At 37.1% G+C, this 15,813-nt stretch overlaps 2 protein-coding genes across 2 annotated transcripts; both read right to left on the reverse strand.

Annotated features, from left to right (window-relative positions):
- Positions 1-1,907: 1,907 nt before the first annotated feature.
- LOC116005725 (protein FAR1-RELATED SEQUENCE 5-like) lies at positions 1,908-3,516 on the reverse strand. The gene is made up of 2 exons (XM_031245967.1): positions 3,482-3,516; positions 1,908-3,348 (listed from the first exon to the last, which is right to left on the reverse strand). Exons 1-2 carry the CDS (start codon positions 3,514-3,516, stop codon positions 1,908-1,910), a joined length of 1,476 nt encoding a protein of 491 aa, XP_031101827.1.
- A 6,348-nt stretch (positions 3,517-9,864) lies between these two features.
- LOC116006361 lies at positions 9,865-14,716 on the reverse strand. The gene is made up of 3 exons (XM_031246699.1): positions 14,503-14,716; positions 13,041-13,219; positions 9,865-10,625 (listed from the first exon to the last, which is right to left on the reverse strand). The coding sequence occupies exons 2-3, from the start codon at positions 13,186-13,188 to the stop codon at positions 10,483-10,485; spliced, it is 291 nt and encodes a 96-aa protein (XP_031102559.1). The 5' UTR covers positions 13,189-13,219; positions 14,503-14,716; the 3' UTR covers positions 9,865-10,482.
- Positions 14,717-15,813: the final 1,097 nt, after the last annotated feature.

The raw sequence follows: 15,813 nt of genomic DNA on the forward strand, positions 1-15,813 counted from the left end.
TAATGCCTGGTCATGTATTCTAAATCATCATGAGCGGACTAAGTCACCTGCTACACCAGCTAGGGTTTTCACCTCCCCTTTAACCACGGTGCGTTTATTTATTTAAACATGTTTTATAAACCAGTCATTGATGTTAACGGTTGTTTTATACTTTTTGTTTCTGTCATAGATTAACACTGCTGTTGGTTTAAAGATACACGACATAGACGCCCACAAACTGTCTCTTTTTAGGGACGCTTTGGGCCTTGATTTTGCGATTGGACCTTACAAGCAGTGGAGTTTTGTTAATCTTGTAAGAACATTATTCTTGTGTGCCAATTACTGCTTCTTTTGCGTGCCCATGTGTGTGTTAAAATGTGACTACGACTATTTATTACTTGTTATTAATATCCAATTGTCATTACTTTTTCCCATTTTCATTTTTGGACAATCCCATTATGTTTCAGTTGTTCTTCCCTATCCTTGAGAAAGAACATTACTACTTGTTGTGCGCTAACTTTGAGACTGGACGTCTCGAAATTATTGACAACTCTCCCTCAACTGAGTCAACTGCGAACAAATATGGTGATACTCCAGACAATGTGGTATGTGGTTGTTTACACTTGCATATAATACTTTTTGTCTTTAATTGTTTAACGTTTTGACATTGTAATTTCTACCTATTGTTTAGAAACTGTTGTTGCATGAATACTTTAAAAGAGAGGGTGAGCCTTTCAAGGCTGGTCAGTGCATGAATTTCGCAACTAAAAGGATGCAGATGAAGTGGCGGGATCACAAGAACAAAATCGATTGTGGGGTCTACCTCATAGGCACATGGAGAGTTATTGTGGGGAAGGTGTAAATAGCTGGGTGTGTGGTTTGAAAAAGGGTGATAGGTCAGAGCTTAATCGCCTACTTTTGCATTATATTAAGGAGATTTGCACCTCAGATGTTAACACACACCGTACCAGCAACGTTGCGCGTGCACTCGCCTTTCATTCAAGGTCTTCTGCTGGCACTTGATCGCGCTACGCCATTTTATTATTCTGTTCTTCTGGTCATTACATATGGGATTGCAAACATGTTTTCTTTTTCTGTTTGAAACACTGTGGTAATACTTTTGGCATGCAACTATTTTTGTTTTGGATACAGTCTATTTTATGATATGTCGTACGCACTATGGATACGAAATGTTTCGTCACACAAGTTGCTATATTATTACTTAGGATATGATAATTGCGTAACTGTTATTGGCACACGAGTAATTGCTCTTCGCACATCTTACTCATGATAACTGCACACGATACCAATGTGTCGAGCACCCAGAAAGTATACTCGCCATTGGCACACTACATTCTAAACATATGCACACATATCCTAACTCATAATAATATTATGTACTTAGGCACAAAACTAGTTAACCAATTAATTCTGTTCTGACAAGCATAATTAAGTAAAAACTGCTCACCATTTTTAAGTTCAAAATTAATAAAGGCATACATTATTAAGGTGTTTGGCAACCACACTGCTGGTATTATGAATCACATAATTCTATGTGTTTCATACACCACGACACCCAATATTCTTTCACAGATTGTTATGTGGCATATGGTGTATATGTCACTGCCACACCATTTAATGTGAGTACTTACAAATAGCCCAACCCATACTATGATTTTACAGTTAGTCACTCCATCTTAGCTGACCAACCACAGAACTAGTTGAACAATTAATAATCTCATGACCCCTGTACTTTTGTAAAAAATTGCACAACATTTATAACTTCAATTTTACTAATTGCCGGAAGAAGTTTTGCCAATCCATCAGTGCAAATAACAACATCAGTCTTAACAATAAATATAATTATTCGTTCAGTAATTATTAGATATAGTAATTTTCATCTACCACCGCAAGTCATAAGTCACATTCTATGCTTTCTCCTTGTTCTTCAGATTTTCTTTTGAATTTGGGTTCAATAGGCAGTTACGAGAGTCGTGACGTGCTGGTTTTTGACCACAGTAATGGCATTTTCGTCCGTCTTGCTTCTTTTTTTCTACCGCTTTTTCACGTGCACTCTTCAATCGCTTACCGCTTCCTTTGTTTTTTGACAGTTGTGGTGGCTTGACTGTTATGATACTGCTTGTCTGTGCCCCATAAAATGTTTCCAATAGCTCACTACTCTTGCTTTTGTCCTGTGCCTTTGCATTCCTAGTCACCATTTTTTCTTTGTTTTCCATCATAAAGGTCAGCATTTCTTGCATCTTTACTGTGTTCTCCTTCGAAAGTGCCAAGTAGTTATAGAACTCTGTACACAGTTTTGATGCTAGTTTGCTATTTTCTTCTTCTCTACTGCATCTGCCACTTCCTCCTTTGCCTGTACTGCTTGTTTCCTGTATACATGAATTTTTTTTCCACCTGTCAAGTACGTACTTTGTTGGAATCATCTCAGCGTCATTGTCCTTTAGCACTACAAAAGCGTGCCTACACAAAATCCCAACCCTGTTGAACTTCCCACATAAACACTTTACTTCCATATGTTCTCTTACGTATTTCACTATGAAAATCTTCATGTGCCCTTCCTTGACCGTATACACATACTTCTCATCTGTTTGTTCCTTGTTTGTGATTTTGCATGCAAAACAACCTTCGAATATCTCCGTCTGCACATCATAAAACATGGTAATTGTGTACACAGAGGTTGCGTGCTTCTCAATCAGCAATGGTGTCTTTGTGGGTGGGAGTGACGATTCACACTCTGCATCTAATATTGCTTGCTTGTGACGCTGCAATTCAATCGCACTTTCAAATTGTGTGAAAAACTCTAGCAATGTTCCGTGCTCATTGATACATGCCCCAAATACGCTGTTCTCTGCCTCGGATCGTGATGTTGTTCGCATTAGCCCACCCAAAAAAACGTCACTGAAGTACGCCTCTATCCAATTCGATCTCACATCAAACAATTGTGTCAACCATTTGTCTTTTTGTAGCTTATATTCTGTCATTATTTCGTGCCACTTGACCTCAAACTCTTCACGACCCAACGTTTCATCCAACACCACTGCATTTAATTTTCTCCGGAATATTTCATCCTTGGCTAGTTTCACTCCCACCTTTTCATTTACTTTCGTCATGATGTGCCACATACAAAAACGGTGGCGTGTATCCGGGAAAATCTGGGATATTACTTCCTTCATTGCTGGGTCTTGGTCTGTTATTACGCATGCAGGATTGTGCCCCATACACCGCTTGAATGCATTCAACAGCCACGCATATGATTCTTTGTTTTCCTTTGAGATGAGTCCTGCTCCAAATGTGACGCACTTCTTGTTGTTATCAATCCCTGTAAATGGCACGAATACCATATTGTACCTGCAATTTTCAATTGGAATTTCAAAGTTTTTTTTAATACGCATTCAATAATTCCCTTCTATGCACACAATATACTTTACATATTAATAGTGTATCACATAAATAAATATTTGCATGATATCCTTTCAGTCACCTGTTCGTGCTGTATGTAGCATCGAAAGATACCATATCTCCAAATCTTTGGAAGTTCTCCTTGGCTATTGGGTCGGCCTAGAATAGCCCTCGTAGTTGCTGTTCATCATCTGTTTCGTATTCAAAGGTATAGGTTGGAAATAGTAATTGTTTTTTCCTATACTTGTCTACCACTGCTTGTGCGTCAACTTCATGTAGATATGCATTGGCGTCTCTCTTGCAATTTCTAAAATCCACACAAGTCGCACCCACTTTATCAAAACCTCCCGTTAATTCTGCGTACAGTTCAAATGCTTTAGAGGTTCCTATGTTAGCTTTCGCACACGCTGATATGAATTCTTGGTGTCCAACATCTAACGAACGGTTTATCTTCAGGAACATTCTACCAGACTCTGAGCACAGAGGGTGGTTGTGTTTTTCTTCAAAAATAGTAACTGCGTACACCCTATCCTTTCTTCGCCTAATGACACACCTAGCATTACAACCCACCATGTTCGACACGCGTCGTCGTGTTTTTGTGTTTGGTGTGGTGTCCTCATCGTTACAATTAGTCCCGTCATTTGTGCTTGTTGTGTGCCCTTTCCGTGAGCAAAGTAAATACCTAACTTCTATATATCCTTCTTTGTTCTTCCTCACTGTGCTGCATCGTACATCAAATCCGGCTTCAACTGCGTAAAGTTTATAAAACGCCACACCTTCTTCCATTGATGTGAACTGTTGCCGGATGACAGGTTTTTTCTTTTCACAACACTCCGGAATAAAATAATTAGTATCTCCTTGCCAACTATGCACACCGGATGACTCAATATTCCCTTCCACTGCAACAGGTTGTACATTTAAAATTATCAGCCTTACACTATATCAATAATTAGCCTTTCCCACTCATTCTACATGGATCATAACTGCACATTATTAAATAATGTAAACAAGAACAATAAATCCAAACTTCATATCAATACTTCAGACAATAATTTCTAAGACATAAATGTATATGTAATCGAAAACAACTACGAGCCCAACTCAATAACCACATCAAATACAACACAACACGCCATTTTCACGCCACCATAATCGCTCGTCCTGCACACAAAAACTGACCTATTGGCACATAATTATAAACACAAATGCACACATCCTAGTCAATACATACACCTCACTCCCACATTACTAAATTTTCCACCATTATGATATGCTATTTATAAACCGTACTTTATTTCTTAATATACATCTATATGGAGATGATCAAAAGTATTATTCCAAATCATTAACCACTATGAATTCAACACAACACGCCATTTTTCACGCACTAATCATAAGCCCTCGTCATGCACACAAAAACTTACTTATTGGCACATAATTATCAAAAGAAATGCACACACCCTACTCAATAAATACACCTCACTCCCATATTAATGAATATACCACCAATATGTTGTGCTCTTAATAAACGATAATGTATTTATTAATATTCATCTATATGGAGCTGATCAAAACTACTCTTCCAAATCAAATTTAACCTACTGCCATATTTCCCTAGCATAATCTCATTGATTTTACACAATACTTACATCATGGGCACAAATTACTATTATCAAATGCACACACCTTAGTCCATAAACTTATGAATTTGTACTCGCATTTTTTAGCCCTACCAAAACCCTCCCAAATGGTTCACACTACATTCATCTTATGCAACACCCAAGTACATAAATCTCCAATAGTCATAACATAAATTCTATACTGCTAACACTCTTCTCCACCAGAATTAACTCAACTAAATATACCATTATGGAGGTTTTCCCCCTTCAATAATTCGTACACCGTGGCACACACCCCACACACGATTGGCACACAATTATCAGAAGTCGTATTCCTTTAAAAAATAATCGAAATCGATGGGAGGTTCGTAACTTACCGTCGTTTGGTGCCGTAACAATGTTTTCCTCTGCCATCACGTTGCCTTCTACATCCATATTATTGTCATCTTCAAACAACTTAATTGCCTCCATGTTTTTCTCTTTACAACCACTTGTGCTGCCTTCACACGGTCAGAACTAATGAGGTGGTAATGCCATTACATATGATTTGTTGCCATAACTAATAATGGATCGTGGAGTCAATTGAAAGGCAATTATTTCCATTCCCTAATTACAGCCACTAGTAAATTAGTAATGGTCCAAATTAACCTTCACCTTATAATCTGATCTAATCCATGTGATCCCTCACATTACATCTCAACCATTTATTAAAATTCTATGGATGGTTATGATGGGTCCTAATAGTCCTCTATACTATATAGTCCTCATGTGAATAAGGGCATATATATATATATGTATGTATATATATATATATATATATATATATATCATGGTTGCAGTAGGCGCTAGGCGCTAGTCAGGCGGTAGACTAGCGCCTAGCGCCTAAGCAGTCTGGACGGCGCCTAGGCAGTAACTAGGCGGTTCTAAGCAGCGACCTATAAAAACAATAAATTAATTCATGTGTGTGGGTGTATGTGATATATTTTATTATATATATTATATATATCTCTCTTACTTCTCTTACTTATATAAATAAATAAATTTAAATATATATAAATATAGTAATAAAATTAACAAGGCCTAATCGCTCGAGTTAACTCGGCTAACTCTGCCGAGTTGGGCGAGTTAACTCGGCCAAATTCGGCTTAGTCGGCCGAGTTAGGCGCTAGGCGGCCTCCTAGGCGGCCGGCCACCTAGGCGGACGCCTAGGGAGAAATTCGCCTCGGTCTAGGAGCGCCTAGCGCCTAGGCGAGTGCCTATGCGGCCTAGGCGGGGATTTTTGCAACAGTGATATATATTAATGTATGTGTACATATATAACAATGTACAAGTATATATGTAGATTAGAGTTTGTGTATGTATTTATATCATTATTGTTATGGTATAATAGAGTAAATTTCACTTTTGGTCCTCTGACTATAGCACCTCTATTAATTTCAACACTTGACTTTTAAAAGTAACGAATTGATCCTTTAACTATGCTTTTTTTAACGAATTTGGTCCTTCCGACCAAATCACCGGTCAAATGTGGCCGAAAAGTAGTAATTCATTTTAATTTGGGGGTATTTTGGTCTTTTCACTAGCCTTTGTTCTTCTTCTCCACTTAGTCGCCGGAGACTTCACTGTTATTAGTTTCCAAATCCTCCTTCACTGTTATTAGTTTTGAAATTAAATTCAACTTTAATTTATCAAACATATACAGAGTATTATATATGTACTGGAAGCTAGTTTCCAAATCCTCCTTCATTGTTATTAGTTTCCAAATTAAATTCAGCTTTAATTTATCAAACATATACGGAGTATTATATATGTACTGAAGCGAAGTAGCTTCTTCGTTTGCTTCATTCCACCTTCTTCGTTGTTGACGACGGCGACAGCAGCTGGGCTGGTGGCGACGGAGGCGGGTTGATGACGGACGACGGCGGCGGACTGAACTTCCTTCTTGTGACAGCGACACGCGACTTCGATCTGAACGGCGGCACACGGCTTCGATCTACTTTGTTTCTGACCTTCAGGTGGGATTGGCGGCAGCGGCAATGGGTCTCCGCCGGTACTCCTCCGTCTGGAGGTAGCAGGGAGACCGGCGATCGAATTGATTTTGGATGAAGACGATGATGATGAGATTTGGTGAAGATGAGGATGATGATGATTTTTGCTAAAAATAATAATAGTAATATTAATAAAGATTGGTTCAGGGGTTTGAATGTCCGGCGATGATTTTGGGGAGACGGAGGAGGCATTTCCGGCGACTAAGTGGAGAAGAAGAACAAAGGCTAGTGAAAAGACCAAAATACCCCCAAATTAAAATGAATTACTACTTTCCGGCCACATTTGACCAGTGATTTGGCCGGAATGACCAAATTCGTTAAAAAAAGCATAGTTAAAGGATCAATTCGTTACTTTTAAAAGTCAAGTGTTGAAATTAATAGAGGTGCTATAGTCAGAGGACCAAAAGTGAAATTTACTCTGGTATAATATTAAGAATATATATTAACCTTGTATTTATACATGTGTATGTTATTGTACGCGTGTGTGTGTGTATATATATATATATATATATATATATATATATATATATATATATATATATATATATATATATATGTTAATTATATAATTATAGGTACATAAGTTACATAAATGTTTATTATTATTACTATAGTTATTTTATTATTTACTATTATTATTCTGGTTGAGTATGATGTACACATGTATGCAGTTAAAAAAAAAAAGAAAAAAAAAAAGAAGATGATATTAGTATAATGGACGCATGTGCCGTACGTATGTATATGTATATTCCTTAAAAATCTACATTTTATTTATGTTGTGTGTACATAGGACTCCTCCTTATTATGTAGTATGCATGTTAGTTACAAATGGAATAAATTAACCAAAATGTAGATTTTAGACTCTCGAAATGAGTTCTATTAAGATTTTCAAGGGCAAGAATTAGCCTAATTGTATTTTGGAAGAAACCTCATTTTTGAGAGATTTGATTTAAAATCCAAGTAAAGATTAATTTTACAAATATTATTTTTCTATGAAATTTATGAACAAGCTTTTATGCTAAGTTATGGTTTCAAAACTTATGGAAATATTTTGAGGTATACTCTATATTAAGAACCCAAGTTTGAGATTTTTGATAAATTGTTTTTGGACAAATGATTTTGAGAGCCCAAGGGCTATATTTTATTACATATAAAAGATTTTCAAACTTGTGGAAGCTATGTGAAATTGTGAAAATTGTGAATATGTGATTGGAAATTACTATATGTTGAGGAGTGCCCACAAGGAACAATCCTCGGGTACTAGGGCACTATGGTGTGTCCTGTTGAGGCGGGTCTATGAAACCTAATTTACTGGGTAGTTAGTAGAAACGTTATCCTGGCTACTAGGGCTGGTAACTTTCCGTTGAGGCTTGTAATCCTCATTCGGGGGTGCACACACTTAAAGTTAGAGTCTGGTTTCCATTAGAAATGGGAAAGTGTGGAGTGTTCAGATGTGTGGGAAGCACAGTTCACTAGGGCCTAAGAATAAAGGACTCTGTCCCATTTATGTGTGATTGATGTGCTTCCATATGTATTTTGTGGTATGCAAGTGTGTCACAAAATAAAGTTTTTAAGAAAATTTTATAAGTGATGATATTATGAAAACTTCCATATACCTTTTGATATGAATATCTATAAATTGTTTTTCTGAATCAAAAGTGCAGAGCATCGAGTTTTGAAAGAAGGTGTAAAGTAAAGTAAATTCTTATTTTCTAAAAAAAATTATTTTCTTTAAGGGCAGGCAGTCCCTAACCATGTTTTGCTAAACCTCTTTCTTTGTTGTTTTTGTTATTTTGCTCTATTTGCTCTCTTTGAAAAGCAGGAATTAACTAATGAATATTGCTGTGGAGAGTGCGCTAGGATGATCCACAGATTAAGCTTGAGACTTAGTTTTGTCATGAGTTGTGGACTTAAAAACAATGTTACTATAATACTATGTTGAGGATTGTAATTCTCTTTTATTTTGGTTTTATTTAAGTTAGCCTTAGCACTTAGGTATTGTGGTTGTCTAAGTGTGGCGGTAATGTCCTCAATAAAATTTTGAAAAGCTTTTGTGTTTTAAATTTTGTCTTAAGATTCACTTAATTAATTGGCGAAAATAAGAAGAAAAAAAAATAGGCCGTTTTTGGAAGTGTTACATATATACACACGCACGTATATAAAAAAAAAACTTTAAAATACCGAAACCAAAAAGTTTAAAAACTAAAAAAAAAAAACTTAATAAGGAATTAAATTTCTGAAGCAAAAATACAAAATATATCAAGGTGATGCCTAAATCAACTGCCCAACAGCTAATAATGGCATAGCAAGTGAAAAGCAAATGCAAACGTCTAGCCAAAGCATGAGAAGAGAGTGAGAAATGAATAGTGTGCGCTTCATTTTACCTGTTTTTTCATACATTATTTTATTTCTCTAGAGCAAATTGATGAGTCTAAAAACCTACCAGAACTGAATGGCAGTTTCCTTTTAAAGTAAGAATACGTAGGAATGTAGATGCTTATCAACTCAATAACTCATCATACAAACGCATGATGCATGGAAAAGTTAAAAAAAAAATATGGAAAACAACATCCTGGCTAAGGCATTCTACATTAGTGATATTGGGTGGGTTTTTGGAATAATAAAAAATTAAAAACTAAATATTAAATTTTTAACAAATGTGGGGTGAATTTTTGAAGATATTTTTCTCCTTCAAATATGGAAATTTTGACAGACTAATGTGGGGCCCACTGTCCTACAAAAGTTGCACCTCACGTAAATACTTTTTTTTTTCTTTAATTTTTTTTCCTCCACTCTCATTTTCTATTTTCTAATCACACCTGCAAAATCTCCTCAAAAACCTCAAAAACCGATCATTGAGAAAGGCCTTACAGTTACAGCAATCTGAGAAGCATCCCTTAATTGAGAGTCCATGTCATCAGAGACCATGATGATAGTCTGATAGTCTTCTTGTTTCTGGGGAGGAAATGTTTAATAGACTAGGTAGCAATGCTGCAGTTAAACATCTCGGCTTCCTCCTTCTTGAAATAATCCATTTGGTCGCCAATTTCCATAGCATGAGCAATATTGAGCATGCATCTCCACCTTTATACAAGAGTAGAGCATCCTTATCAGTTTTAAACTCACCTCCTGACTGGTATATGGCCATCACTTGCTTCCCTGCAGCCATGACCCAGCACATATTTCACAAGAATAACTATACATATTTTGATGCTAGAATTTTCCAAACAATATAAGATGAAGCACTGCAGCATAGGCCTAACATTTTTGGGAAATACACATTCTTAACATTGAAGTTGTGAATGAACAAATACATTATCAGCAGTGAGTAACAAAGTCATTATCTATCTCATATTATTCAAAAGGCAGCAATACAAGCTCCATAACTCCACCCCAAAGCTTGTGAATAGGCAGCACTATCCTTTTTTGTCATAAGCAGCTATATTTTGAGGTTCACATTCTGGACTAAACAGGCGAACCAGCAATGCGGTGGTAGAGCTTGTAGAGACTGCTCCACAAGCTCCCCACCTAAGACTTCTTGGATTTGTGATTCTAGGGCCTGCATTACCATGAACACTATGAACTACAATTCAAGGATATAATTATGCATTATAATGGTGAAATGAATCCCAAGCAAGTACGCAAAAGCAGCAAAGAAGCATAAGGTACCACAAAAACTCATTTTCTCATAGGATATATTGGGGAAGTATGAACACTAATGTGTTTTCTTTTCTTGGTTTGGGGACTGGGGAGGTGAAGTGAGAAGGCTTCAAGATAATTTTCACACATGACAGTCTGACACTCCATTGCATCATATCTCGCTTTAGCAGCACTTCAACTGAAAACCTATGTTAATAAATATATTCATCTTCTGATAAGAATAAAAAAGAGAAACTGAAAGTGTATGTGTAGGCACCTTCATGCCCACAAGGGTGGGGGAGACTGGAAACAAGATGTGATTAGCCACACTGGAAGGTTTTTTGTAAATAAAGTTTATATCTATCAGGCAGTGTAGAAGAAGGCGCTAGGAGCTCATCGGGCGTCTGATGAGTGCCTAGTGCCTATGTGCCATCTAGGCGGATGCCTAGGGAATTTTTTATTTTCTTTATAAATGGACACTTGGAGCCCATAAACACTGCCAACATTGGCAACATATATAATATTAATTATTATTTATTAATGGATTTAATTATTTAAAGGCTTAAAGCATTAAGCACTAACTCACTAAGACAATCATTCTCTAGTCTCTAGCACTGTTGCAAAAATCCCCACCTAAGGCCGCCTAGCCACCGCCTAGGCTCTAGGCGCCCCTAGACCGTGGCGAATTGCTCCCTAGGCATCCGCCTAGGTGGCCAGCCGCCTAGCGCCTAACTCGGCCGACTTGGCCAAGTTAACTCGCCCAACTCGGCAGAGTTAGTCGAGTTAACTCGGGCGAGTCGGCCTTGTTAAATTTTTTATTATATTTATATATATTTAAATTTATTTATTTATATAAATAAGAGAAGTAAGATATATATATATATATATATATATATATATAATATAAATATAACATATGACATACACCCACATACATGCATTATTTTTTTTTGTTTTTATACGTCGCCGCCTAGGCGCCGCCTCGACCGGTTAGGCACTAGGCGCTAGTATACCGCCTAACTAGCGCCTAATGCAACCATGGTCTCTAGTCTCTCCCCCTGGGTCTTGGCAAGGTTCAGAAGTGGAGCTATGGAGACTGGAGAGGATGGACTATGCGTCGCGGAGCACCAGAGCGGGTGACAGCAACAACGAGCTGCGGAAGTGGCAAAGTGGTGACGCGGAAGTGGCAAAGTGGTGACAACAAGCTCTGCTACTAGCTATTGGCGACTCTGTTTTTCTGCGGAAGCTCCAAACATTGTTCAAACTTCGAAGTCTCTTTGGGTTTCTGCTACCGGCGAATCTGGCAATCGAATGACTGGCTCTGGTGCTTTGACGGCTAGGGACTGAGGTCCGGTTGTGCAAATTTGGGCTGACTTCCTTTCCTTTCTCGCTTGTTGCTGCTTCTGAACTTAGGTTTTGTTAATTTGGTTTGTTTCACTCAAAACTACGTCGTTTTGAGCGAAACAAACCGTTAACATTAAAAAAAAAAAAAAAAATCGGCCAATTTGGCTGCCGAGGCCGACTAGTCCGCCGGCCGCGTAACACCCACCTACCAAGGAAATCCCATCAGCCTAGGGTCATCTAGGCCAATTTTTACAAGACTACTATCAGGAAATTAATATTTATGTACTACTCATTGCTACAATTAAAGCCAAGAATCTGAGAATATGATGTTGCTATTAATGTGATCTATTTGGTTAAAATTAACAGCTAACAAGGAACTGGTTGATGCATCTTCTACTATAGGATACAATATATCAAAGTTAGGAAAGGAAGGGATGGGTACAAAAACTTTAAAGTGAGTGAGAAAAGGATAAACAAAATGCAAAATATTTCAGTTAACAATTGATCCATATACCCTTCATCATTTACATCTATACATTAAGTCAGTAGTCTAATAATGACAAATAAATGCAGCTGGACTATTAGTTTATCCAAAGGAAAAAATTACAGCTTGTTAGCTAGGTAATAATGAAGGCCACCGTAGAATATATATATATATATATATATATATATTACAAATTTACAAGTACAAAAGGCTTATTTTATGACACAAGATGCAAGAATGTTAGAGGATTTCTACTCATTCAGTCCTTTTAGACAAAAGTAAAGAAATCATAGAAAAATATATTATTTTAAGGCATGTTTTCTTTCTCTTCCAAGTTTTGCATTTAAAGGTCAAACTGATAAACCCATATCTTTATGATCCAAAATAAGAAGATGAGACACTGAAAGGAGATTCCAGAAAATAAACGTAAATGTTGTAATAATTACATCAGTAACTAAAAATAAAACAGTTGGATTTCATGGGAAAATAAATGAGTCAAAAACAGACCGTAGTGCAAGCGGCACAGCACCCAAAAGCCTAATGCTCCTCCAACTGAGAATATTGCAGCAGTCTGTCTCATCAATCTGGAACAAGGCTTACAATCTGATCTCATCACCTCCCCATCAGAAAATCCACACAATTGCCTCAATGCCATGGTGCACCTTAATTTTAGTCTCTCAAATATTCTACAAGACCAATCAGAACTAAATTACCTCATGCATCAAATACTGCATATCCCAAAGTAAAACCTTGAATGAAGATTAATAAAAAAACCCAATACGGTAACAAGAGTATCAGTCCTAACTCCTAAGGGCAATTATACACATTATTGTTTCAGTTGTTATGGGATACTTGAGTTAGAAAATGCACAAAGAAACAAGAATGATAGATCAAGATATTAAACAAAAAGAAGAAAAAAAGACGAAGAGAGTTAATGAAAAGATTAAGTTGTGCATACAGAGGAAAAAAATGCAGTGATTCAAATTCCTAGCATGACACAAGCATTTCATCAAACAGGTTTGAGGTGAATGACAATTTGAAATAAACCAAGATATCATGCTCCAAAGTTTAGGCCATGAATGCAAGAAAACTAATTAGGTTTTCAATGAGTGAATGAGGTGATTAATGGGATTTCTGGATTGGAAGAAAGGTTTGTTGTAGTGCCAGAGCTAGGACTACATTTGAGTGGGGGCAAAATTATAACAATTCAAAACATGATAAAAAAAAAAATTTAAGACAAAATATGAAATACCATTAGCTAGATAAAACGATTCGAATACAAAATACAATATTCATAATTTCATATTCATGGCAAACTGTGATAAAACTCCTCTACATTCTCTCATATTATGAGATCGCTCTAAGATTGTTTCATTAAAAAATGCAATGTTCACAATTCACAATTCTTAATCACAATTAAACAATTAACCTATTATGAATAAATCTCTCACATTAATTTTACAAATCTCATAATACAATCCCATACTCCCATAGCATTTTTTTCAATCAAATCACAACTCTCTAGAACGTTGGTTACGAGTACAAATTACAAATCTTTATCAATGAAAAACCAGTTTATTAGATGGCAAACTAAACTACTGTAGACAACATCAGAAACAGTGGATAAGCTGGAACTAAAAATAGATTTAACAGAGTATAATTATATAGACATAACTGCTCTGAATAAGAAGCTAGTGCTAGTGTGCTACGGAATGCATTCAACAGAAAAATGAGATAGACCAAATGGTAACCCTTTTTCCATTCTCTATTTATTTTCTGTTTCGTGGTTTATATATAATATATACTACTCCTCAAAGCATCAAAATAGACTAGTTGCAGCAACAAATCAACAATGCAGTCAATGCTTCATATAAATGATAGAATATTATTAGAATTAGGGGATTTAAGAATTACGGATTTAGGGTTTTATATTATTAGAATTAGGGGATTTAGAAATAGGATTTCGGACCTACTGCCGCTTTCCGGACGAGTGGACGACGGGAACCGGCCACCGACGACGAATCGCTGTCTGCTGAGTGCTGACAACGGCCAGCAGTCGCTGCGGGAGTGTTGGCGTTGCCTGCTTGCTGAACGAGTGAAGGAGTCAACTAGAAGTCGAGAAGGTGAAGGTATGGTGTGGAGGGGCAGAAGGCACAGCGTAGAAGTGCACAACGCCTGAAGGACTGAAGCAGAATGTAGAAATAACAAAAAAAAAAATGAGGTGGCTATTTTTATTTTTACTTTTGTTGGAAGGAAAAAAGAGAATATATTAAATCAAGAACTTCAAAAAAAAGCGAACAAAACTAAAAAGAATACATCAAATTTTTGCAGTCCATGGTCGCAAAATCAATGTAAGAATAAATCGGCTTCGTGGTAAAGATAATACTACGCGTAACCTCACAATCGACGCGACTACTTCCCCCTTTCCTTGAGCCAAGAAAGAGCTTCTCTAAAAGCTAACGTCTCAGCCATGGTTGGTGAGTCACAAAACGAGATAGGTCCATTAGTAGCTGCAACAAACTCACCATCCGAAGAGAGGAGAATTGCTCCCATCGCGCCTGTTCCAGTGTTACTCTCCCATGCGGCACCAACATAACAACGACATAGACCAGCAAGCGAGGGTTGGTTGGTCTGTACATTTGACGTCAACCTTGCAGCATCGTAAAAGCCGTGTGAAGGACAATATGCGGTCGGGTAACCATCCCCTTCCAAACATCATTATTCCTTGCCAACCATAGAGCATATAGAATTTCTGTTGCATGAACAAAATCATCTTGAGGCAAAGAATTAAACAACCGCTCACACCAACCTGCAAAACTCAAGCCAATAGCACAAGGAATAGCAATCTGTGAAGCACACCACACTTGCTTGGCTAAATCACACAAAACAAGAGCATGTAACACATCTTCATCATATAAGGAAAACACGGGTCAACATCCACTCTTTTAAAAAGCAGATTGGTGGTAGTGGGCATAGTATTCGTAATAGCACACCAGAGAGATATCTTCTACTTCGGGGGGACTTTTAGATTCCATAACCTGTTCCAATTATTGAAGCAAACTGCGAGCAGATTAAAACTCCTCACAAACTGCCTATAACCACTCCTAACTGAATAGCACCCCCGAGTATCATCAACCCAATACTAAGAATCAACATAGTTTGGACTCACTAGGACCTTAAGGATTAGATCAGCATCTCTAGGAAAAAAGATATCCTCCGAGATTTCCTTGTCCCAAGTCTTGATTTCTTGATCAATTAAACACGATACTTTAAAATATTA

This window comes from Ipomoea triloba, chromosome 15, assembly GCF_003576645.1.
Source record: "Ipomoea triloba cultivar NCNSP0323 chromosome 15, ASM357664v1".
In the NCBI taxonomy this organism is placed as follows: domain Eukaryota; kingdom Viridiplantae; phylum Streptophyta; class Magnoliopsida; order Solanales; family Convolvulaceae; genus Ipomoea; species Ipomoea triloba.